The sequence below is a fragment of the Rhinopithecus bieti genome, unplaced genomic scaffold (assembly GCF_001698545.2).
Source record: "Rhinopithecus bieti isolate Rb0 unplaced genomic scaffold, ASM169854v2 scaffold_24263, whole genome shotgun sequence".
NCBI classification, from domain to species: Eukaryota; Metazoa; Chordata; class Mammalia; order Primates; family Cercopithecidae; genus Rhinopithecus; species Rhinopithecus bieti.
Window position 1 is genome coordinate 601,607 of NW_016811410.1, and position 9,383 is coordinate 610,989.

The following is a 9,383-nucleotide window of genomic DNA, read 5'->3' on the forward strand; positions in this document are numbered from 1 at the left end:
GCCCCTTCCCGGTGAAACACCCTTCCCGTGCCTGTCGTGTGTGCGGCCGCCTTCTCTCCGCCACAGCCTCCACTGAAGCCCACCTACGTCTGTCCCCACTGCCTTTCATCAACTTTCTGATGGGAAGGGGCTGGCATGGTGGCGTGGGGGAGGCCTGGTGACCAGGCTGGAGGGGCCTGGGGTGGCAGGGACCTCAGCCCAGGCACAGACCAGGTTTTCACAGGGCACGGATGCCCGCTCTGCGGGAGGGACGTCACCTCCATTGATTAAATGATTCGACATTGCTGTATGCCTGCAACTCATTAGTATGACCAGCACCCAGCCCCCGGAGCAGAGGCGCCAAGACACGCGGCCTGTCTCCGGCCCCCACCGCATAGAGCCTCCCACCCCGGCACTGAGCCCGGACGGAAGCCCGGTCACCAGCTCACGACTCCACAACTTTTCCAGCCTGGGAGTCCTTGAACGGGCGGAGCCCCCCCAGCGGCCCAGCCCCAGCTGCAGGACCCCCGGGACCCCCGTACTCACCATGAGCGCTGCAAAGTTACCGAAGCGTGAGCGCCGCTGGAGGAGGCGTCCAGGGGGAGGCGATCAGGTCGCGCCCTGCTCCCCGCCAGCCTCCATGGCCTCCGGAAGGTCAAAGTCCCAGACGGCGGCCAGGAGGTCGCGCTCCCGGGCCCGGGCCTCAGGGTGACCGTGGCGGGGGGGGCGCAGTCCCGGAGCTGCTCCCATCTGCAAAGACAGCGGCGGTCAGCGGGGCGGGAGGAGGGTCCCCGCGGAGGGCAGCTCGCAGCCCCGACCCCGCCGGCGAGCAGCTGCGGCCCCTGTCGCCCCCTCCCCTCCGCGGGCGGCCCGGGGCTGCGCCTGGGGCTGGTGGAGGCGGTGCCGGTGGGACCGGGGGGAGGCGGGGGGCTCGGACCGAACGTGCCAGCGGCAGATGCGTCTCCTTCTCCATGTTTCAAAATCGATCTGCGCCCCACTCCCGGCTCCGGAGCCAAACTCAGCCGTCTGGGGCTGCACAAAGCCAGAGGCGCGCGAGGCGTTGGCACCGGGAACGGGCACCGAGTGACCCGCCCGCCCCAGCCCGGCCGCGGCGCCTGCTCTGCCTGGATGTGGCTCGAGCTGCGGCCGGGCGCGCGGGGCGGGGGCCCTGGATTATCCGCTGCTCCTCCCGCCCCAGCGGAGCCGAAAGTTACTCGGAGCCTCTTTCCCCGCGGCCGGCGTCACCCCGGGCGGGAGCGTTTCTGCAGAGCCACGGCCGCGCGCGTCCCTCCCGCCGCCCAGACCCGCGCCCAGACCCTCTCGTCCTTCCCACCTGCTGTGGCCTAAGCGGCTGCCGGGGCGGCCGGGCCGCGCTCCTAGAGACGGACGCGCCGCGCTCCCCCCGCCGGGGACCCGCTCTCCATTCGCGAGGGCAGCGGCCGAGCTGGGAGCGAGTTATCAACAGATTGCGGGGCTGCGGCGCCGGCCGGTGAGTCACCGCCCCGCGCACGGGCGGCCCCGGCCCGGCCAGCAGCGCCGCCGCCTCTGCGAGTACCTCCCTCGGCGACAGGGGGGACCCAGGGCCGGAGGCAGGCGCGTAACCATGGGGACCGGGGCGGGCGATGGCGGCGGGCGGGCTCCTGCCGCAGGGCGGGGATGGCTCTTCCAGCCGGGCGGCCGCCGTCACACTGCAGAGCGCATTTAAAGAGACACCCGGCTCCGCGCTCGCGCCCCAGCACCGGACCCTCGCCTGAAAACGCCGGGGGGCGGACTGCACGACCCTGTGTTATTCCCAAAGGAGATCTCCATCCGTGGAGAAGCTGCAAGAACAGAACTATACACAAGAAAATGAATTTGGACGGAATTTTCCATCCTTTATTAACATTCTCGAGTCCAGATATGTCAGAACCGAGGTGCACCTGTCCTGAACCCGTCTGAGTGTGAGTCAGCAGGGCAGACACAGCCGGTGTAGACAGACAGGGCCCGTGGCTGTGCAGAAAGCGTCCCTGTCCCTCCACCCCAACCCTCCTGCATCCTAGGCCACAGAGCCGGGCACCTAGAGCCAAGGTGAGTGTGGAGGCTGGGGTGCCAGGGGCTGAACAGCCCAGCCTCACCCGCAGCAAGGTGTGGGCTCTGTGCACAGCCCGCAGGCCCCTATCCTGCCCCCAGGGACCTCCTACCCGACAAAGTGGGTCCAAGTGCACTCCAGTTTTCGTCGCAAGATCAGTTTTCTGGGGCACATGCTGGCCTGGTGGCAACCTCAGCAAGAGTCTCAGGAACTGCCCTCAGTGATCCCACTCCTCCTCCACCTGTTCCCTCCTTGGCCCTGGGTGACCCCATACCCCCGCCACTCGTACCCTCCTTGGCCCTGGGTGACCCCACTCCTCCTCCATCTGTTCCCTCCTTGGCCCTGGGTGACCCCACACCCCCTCCACCTGTTCCCTCCTTGGCCCTGGGTGACCCCACTCCCCCTCCACCTATTCCGTCCTTGGCCTCCACTCTTGCATGGCTGCTTCTGCCCCAGGTTCTCTGGCACTGGCACCTGTTCAGGGGATCCCCAGGCCCTGCTGCCATGGATTTTGAGGGGCCTGAAGGATGTACTAGTGGGGGGTTGTCATGAAGACTCACAGAGGCAGAATTAGATGCAGGGGTGACAGCGTTCCGCTTCCCTTAGGGCCTCACTCCCCCCCATCTAGCTGGTGTCCCCAGAGCCCCTCTGTGAGGACACTGTGATGGGCCCTGAACTCTAGCTGAGGGACACAGGATCCAGGCGGGCAATGGTCCAGTTCCCAGTTGGAGACGCTCCAGGCACCCCAGACCCTGGCCGCCCTGACTCCCTGGACACTGTTCCCCCTTGGAGCCTCAGAGCCCCCTGGTAACCCTTGGGTGATGGTCCTGGACAAGAGGGCTGGGAAGGGGCCGGCAGCAAGGGGAGGATTCTGCCCCCAGCGCCCCCAGGCCAGGGGTCTCCATGACATCTTACTCCTGCACCCAGCAGCTCCCACCACAGAGACTGCTCCAGGTGAGGGGTACCAAGTTGAGCACACGTCAACCTGTCTTCCCGGGGGCTCCTGGCACATCACGGTTGGGGCCCAGCGGAGGCCCCGGCTGGTGTGGGGGCCCTGGCTTGTTTCTCTCCCTGCACATGGACTTGAGCCCTGCCCTGAGTCCCATGGGGCTTTGCGGGGAACTTCTCGAAGGTGCTGTGGAGGCAGAGGGAGGTGGTGGAGCCGGCCAGGCTCTGGGAGGCCCTAGAGAAGCTCCCACTACCCCTCTCAGTCCCAGCTGGTTTTGGGCCCTGGGCTGGGCCCCCACAGGCTCCAAAGGGAAAGATTGTCCAAGGGAAAGCCCTGAAGGCCCCTGGTATCTGGGTAGGATGCACAGAAGGTTACCAGGTGCTGTGGGGGCCCTGGGGTACGGCACTTGAGGCAGACAGGTCCACTGGCTTGTGAATGTCCCCTGCCCCTGTACGTGGTGGTTGGGACCGGGGAGGGTTCCCCCCCATTCCACACCCAGTGCTAACCTGGGTGAAGGAGAGGGATCCCCGGGGAGCTGGCACTGGCACGTGTCCCAGAGCTGCCCTCGGGCAGAGTCTGTGGGGCTCAGTCTTGTGAGGGGTGGGGGCGCTGGGCATCTCTTGCCCACTCACAGCTGCCCCCGGGGCCCCTCCCCCGCTGCTCTGCCAGCCCTTCCCTGGAGCTGCCCTTGGAAGGCACCTGCTTCAGGTCTCATCTCTGGGGTGGTGCTGGGGACCGGGCACTGTCTCCTGAGCAGTCCCACATGGTAGCCTTGGTGGCACGCCTGTGGATGGGGAAACCGAGGCACGGACAGTCACGTGCTCTTCCAGTCTTGTGCTCTTCCAGTTGCTGGTTAGACCCCACTTGCAGTTGTGCGTTCCAGAAGTCTCCGGGCGCCGTGCAGCGGGATAAGGAGCTGCCGCCCTGGAGGATCATGCAGGCCTCTGGGCGGCATTCAGAAGGTGAGCCGGCGACCGCCTGCCCTGCAGCCCGGGGACGTCAGCACTTGCCCTGTCCCCAGATGTCACGGCCCCTGGCCCCCGGCCCTCGGCCCTCCGCCCTCTCTCTGCTGGCTGTTCATCAGCAAAGCCTCTACTTTCTGTACTGCGGGGTTGGCCGTGGCACTGGCTGGCCACAGGGCCCACTTTTCCAGTCCTGGCCGGAGGGAAGCATCTTGTCCATGTTGCAGGCACACGGGTGAGGTGCCGCCTGCCTTCCTGACTCTTACCTCCCCAATAAAGGAAAACAAAAGAAAAAAGATAGAAAAGACCAGGAAATGGAAATAAGGCAAAGAAGAATGAAATTTAAAACCCTAACAAACCCAAACAATGCTATTTCAAAATGTAAGTCCATGACGAGTCTCGTGGTGAAAAAGATGGAATTCCTAGCCAGGAAAATGCCCCATGCTTGCCTCGTGGGTGTAGGTGCTCACCACGGCAGTCTATTTACGTGTTTATTAAGGTGTCTCACCAGGTATCGCCTGGATTCCACCAGAGTTGCAGAGCTGGAGGATACGTTCCTGTTTACATGATACATAGTTACATAGGTGAAGAGCTTTACTGCGAGGAATCGAGGAGTCGGCTCACTCCGTGAGGGACGCAGGCAGGAGCTGCTGTTGCTGCCCCAGGCATGGTTCCTTCCTCCTCAGGGAGGCTCAGCTCCCTGCTGCAGCCAGGTGGGCCCACGCAGGCCTCCTTGGCCTACAGCGCAGACGGCCAAGTGCTGGTCATGGTCACCGCGCCTACACCACCCCTTTCTCAGCAGCAACTCCACGAGTGCTCGATAGAAAACTGCGGACAGCAGCCTTGCCAAGCGGACGCCCGGGGCTGGCCACTGCAGCCCCTCCAGCTGCGTTCTCCATCAGGGCAGCCTCCTCCCGGCTTCAGCACTGCGGGCAGCACACCAGCGAGGGGTGTGCCACGAAGCGTTACCCACAGACGTGCCACGAAGGGTTATTCTTCTTTTGACTTTTTCTGATGGTTTAAAACTGTAAGAACACGCAACTCACAGTCCACACGGAAGCAGGCATGTGGCTCCTGCCTCACTGTGGGAGGAAACATGTTCTCAGAAGAAATGGCCGAGTTTGCAGAGGGGTTTGCGGAGGGCCAGGCAGTCTGAACGCAGCCCAGCTGGCCTTGGTGGAGGTGGGGCTGGCACGGGGGCGGCAGTTCTTCCTGATACAAATCCTAACGCCTTCAACACTGACCTTCCAAAGAAACAGCTGCTGGGCGTCGCCCTGACAGCACTGAGAACCCCACTTCTGAGGCGACTCTCGAGGGCTTTGTCATTTACTTGGCACCCGAGGCCCCAGCTCACAGGTCTCGGGTGCACGGGACCCTCCAGCCCTTCCCACTGCTCTGCGATTCTGCCTGCCTTCCGGAAAGGTCAGTTTGGGGTTCCATTAACGGGGGAACCTGGCCCCATTAACTGGGGAGGCCACTTGGACCTCCTCCGAAACGCTGGGGCTGGGGCCGAAACCTTGCCTCCCCCCAGGAGCCTTCGGCCCTCTTAGTAGCGGACGTGGGCTTCCTTCCGCTGAGGGGATCTCCTGGTGGACACAAGATGTGGGGCGCCCGTGGGTGGCCGCCCGCTCCTGCCACAGTCCCACCTCGGGGCCTGAGCTGCGGCTACTGCCTCTGTAGGGAAGGAACAGTGGGGGCTGGGCCCACCCCTACCCAGAGAGAGTGGGCCGTGTTGCCTGCAAGGCCTCAGCCAGGGGACCACGCTTCTCCGCATCCTGTGGCTTTGGGATCTGCAGGCTGTTTGTGGGAGAGCAGGAAACAGTCCCAGGGATGACGCTGCCTCATGCAGGGTAACAGAGCTGGAGGTCAGGCTGACGCAGAAGGCTCAGGATGGTGACGGGTGCCTTCCCTGGCCAGGCGTGAGCCCCCAGCCCTGCCTTCCCTCACTGGGGGTGAGCCCCTCCCCAGCCCCGCCTTCCCTCGCCTGGGGTGAGCCCCTAGCCCTGCCTTCCCTCGCCAGGTGCCAGGCGTGAGCGTCCAGCCCCGCCTTCCCTCGCCTGGGGTGAGCCCCCACCCCTGCCTTCCCTCGCCAGGCGTGAGCGTCCAGCCCCATCTTCCCTCGCCGGGGGTGAGCCCCTCCCCAGACCCCGAGTTTGGAGGGGCCGTGGCTGCCAGGGACTTGCGTGGGGAGCTCGCTGTCATTACTGAACTCTGGAGCAACAATGGCCTCATGTCACTGGTGTCTCGGGCAGGACCTGCCGCTTTTTGGAGCACTTTTGAGAGAGTGTTCGTTTCCAGCCATTTGGTGGGGACTCTGAGAGCCTGAACTTAGAAGCCCACTGAGAGGGGAAATGGCGGCCTTCGGCGGGGGGAAGCCTGGCCGCGGAGCGCAGGACCCATGGCCACCATCCTCCGGAGACAGCGCGCAGCAGCCGCCACTCACCGAGCGGAATTAAAAACGGCTCTCTGGTTGCCACGGCAACCAGCGGTCTCCCCCCAGCGTCAATTTGAATTTGTGCAGACCATTCCTAGCCAAGATTCAAGCCAACAGATTCGTGCTTACCCTGAGGTGAAGCCTCGTTTGAGAACCAAATAATAAAATTAACAAACCTAAAATCTTCTCGCTGCTGCTGCCTCTTTAGTAAGCACTCAGCAGAGCCCCCGAGAGCACGCAGGGCGAGCACAGTCTCCCTCGGAGGCAGGAGGCCCTGGGGAACCTCACATGGCTCCACTGACCACCACGTGTGGCGAACAGGCCCTTTGGCACTTGTGGGCCCCTGCAGAATGAGCCCCTCAGGTGGGTTTTACGTTGGAAGGCCTCACTGCACAGGGCCTGCATCCAAGGTGCCTCGGCCAGGCCTCTGTGTCCAGTGCAAGGCCCTGGCACACGCATCCAGGCTTGCAGGGTTCCATCAGCCTGTACTGTGGGGCGGACTCTGAGGGTCAGGGTTCCAGCTGTGTGAAGGGTGTGTGCGCTGTCTCAGCATCCTATGCCTACCTCAGGCCAAGGCTGTGGGGTCTCGTAGGCCTCTACCCACTGGGCCTCAGGTACCTTCTCCTCCTTGGAAAAGGCATAAAGGCCTCCCTTCTCCAAGCTGTGAACCTTGGTTTTGCTGAAGGCTTGTGGAGAGTATTGAAAGAAGGCAGGAGTAGGCTTTGAGTGGGTGTTCATGGGAAGGGAGGCCCTACGCAGAGCCCCGATCCTACAAGCTCCTGGGGTCCCTGGTGTGGCCTGGGGCCCCCACAGCTCCTGTTGGCTCCTGCTGGTGGCCCTGGAGGAGTCACGTGGCCTCCTCGCTCACTGAACCCACCCAGGACCCAGGCAGAGAGCACCTGGGGCAGTCTGGGATCAGGTGGGGCGGGCTGGATGGGTGTCGGATTCTGCTCATTCTGCAGACCAGGGGAGCCACGCAGGTGTCGGGGGTGGGGGGTGTGAGGGGCAGGTGTGCACTTGGCTGCTGGGGCAACGGCTGTGCTGCAGCTTTGCTCACACTCTGGGGGCAGCAGCCCTCACCCATTCTCCCCACGGCCCCACAGGCCCCACCCCAGACATGGCTTTCTGACGTCCTCAGCTGCGCGTTGATGGATAAAACCTTTGCAGCCCAGGAGCTCCCCCGGCCTCTGTCTGGACACTTGAGTGGGGGAAGGGAGCGGATGTGACCAGGCCACAGTAGTTGGGAACCCACAGTGTCCCTGCCTGCCAGTGGCTGTGCCAGGCACAAAATCCTCGCGTAGAGCTGCATCCGAGCGCGGCCCCTGCTGCCGGCTGCCTGGTGCGCGGGTTTGGTTATAGCGCCTGGTGCTGCTGAGGAAGCTCTGTCTCCAGGGGTCCTGCCAGAGGGCGTGTTGATAATGAGAACATAGCTTCTGTGGGCGGACGACCTCGGGGGGCCACCAGCACGCAGTCTGCCCTCCTGGTGCTCTCCTCCACCCTTGACGGCCCTGGACTCACAGGGGCAGCCCTGGTGAGGCCCGAGCCCTCTACAAGGAGTTGGGGTTCAGCAGACCAAGGAGGGCTTCCCATCAGTGCACCCCAAGCACTGTGGCTGCTCCAGGCAGGCTGAGGAGTGTTCGACGTGAGTCTCTGTTCACCCCTCCCAGGGCTGACACGCGGCCTGGGCACCCGGCCACAGACGTGGGGTGAGGACGCTTCCCATGAACTGCCGCAGAAACCGTCACACCCAGCCTGGAACTGTAATGAGGGCTCATCACAGAGAGTGATGAGAGACACCGACGAGTCGCAGGCCCGACCTTAACAGCAACACGCACGCGCTCCTGCCCCTTAACGTCCACAAAGTCGGACGGCGAAGCCCACAGCCACCAGATGCCGTCTTCGCCAAGATGCGGGAGCACCCTGAGACCCCTGATTTCATGCGGATGATTCCTTCCGGGCTCAGAAGTTAACATGGGTCCTCGGGAAGCTTTGTAAACATGGGGCTTTTACATCCAGGTCTGCGGCTCTGGCTTTCCTGCGTCAGAGCGGTGCTGCCCGCCCAGCAGGCTCCAAGACCGTCTACCCTGATCTCAACGTGGGACGTGTCCGCGGCTCTGGTTTCCCTGTGCCAGAGCCACGCGTCCCACCCAGCTGACTCCCGGGTCTACCCTGATCTCAACGTGGGATAAAGGCTGAAACAGGACCAGCCAAGTGTCCAGATGGTTTTACATTTTAGAGACAATTCCAGTTTCCAGACCTGAATAATCAGCCACACGACCTGCTTTTCACAACAGCCTCCAGCCCTGGGGGTCGGGAGCCACCTCTGGTGGTCCCTCCAGGGCCGAGTCCACCGTTGAGGTCTTCCCAGGAGTGGGGGTGACTCTGGGGCCTTTCTTGGCCCCGTCCCTGCTCTGTCAGGGCTGGGACGCCGTCCCCTTCTGGCCAGCCATCCCTGGGCCATGGTCACAGGGAGGACGGGGGCCCAGCCCCCACCGTGACCCTCTGGATCCTGCTTAGGCGAAAGGGCAGGTCCAGTGAGGAGGAAGCAGGTGGCCCCACAATACTGCTCTGAACCACCAAGGAAGGACCAAGCATGCTTTCCCTCCCAACCACCCCCTCGCCTGCCTCCGGCTCACCCACAGGACCTCACTGTCCTGACAGTCATGAAGCCTTCCCTGCCTCACCCACAGCCCTGGAGTGTCTTCTAGGGTTAGCCCGGGTGCTGTCCCTGGAGCGTCTGGCCTGGAGGACTCTGAACAGGCCCATGGTGCAGCCAGCCCCTCCCTGGGGACCAGAGCCGGCCGTGGCTCGGGAGCTGTCCCTGGCGTTCCCTGGAGTAGGCCTGGTCCCTGCAGTCCTGCCCACCTGATGGCCCAGCCTTTGTCCAGCTCAAGCCCCAGCCCTTCCGTGGGACCTGCTCCGTCTGACCACACCTGCCGCCTGGTGCTGCCTGGCCCTGCCTGGGTCGGCCGTGCTCCCCTCCACGGCTGG

General features: G+C 63.8%; 1 protein-coding gene and 1 pseudogene across 2 annotated transcripts in view; one reads left to right on the plus strand and one right to left on the minus strand.

Moving 5' to 3' along the window:
- ADGRA1 (adhesion G protein-coupled receptor A1) overlaps positions 1-1,554 on the minus strand; it is a 41,412-nt gene extending 39,858 nt beyond the window's left edge. For both annotated transcript variants that reach the window (XM_017893868.1, XM_017893867.1), the window contains exons 1-2: positions 1,313-1,554; positions 526-729 (exon numbers count right to left, since the gene is read on the minus strand). In XM_017893868.1, the coding sequence (XP_017749357.1) occupies positions 526-528 (3 nt within the window). In that variant the 5' untranslated portion in view covers positions 529-729; positions 1,313-1,554. The remainder of the gene's footprint in view (positions 1-525; positions 730-1,312) is intronic.
- Positions 1,555-2,795: 1,241 nt separating this feature from the next.
- LOC108543363 (uncharacterized) lies at positions 2,796-3,593 on the plus strand (annotated as a pseudogene).
- Positions 3,594-9,383: the final 5,790 nt, after the last annotated feature.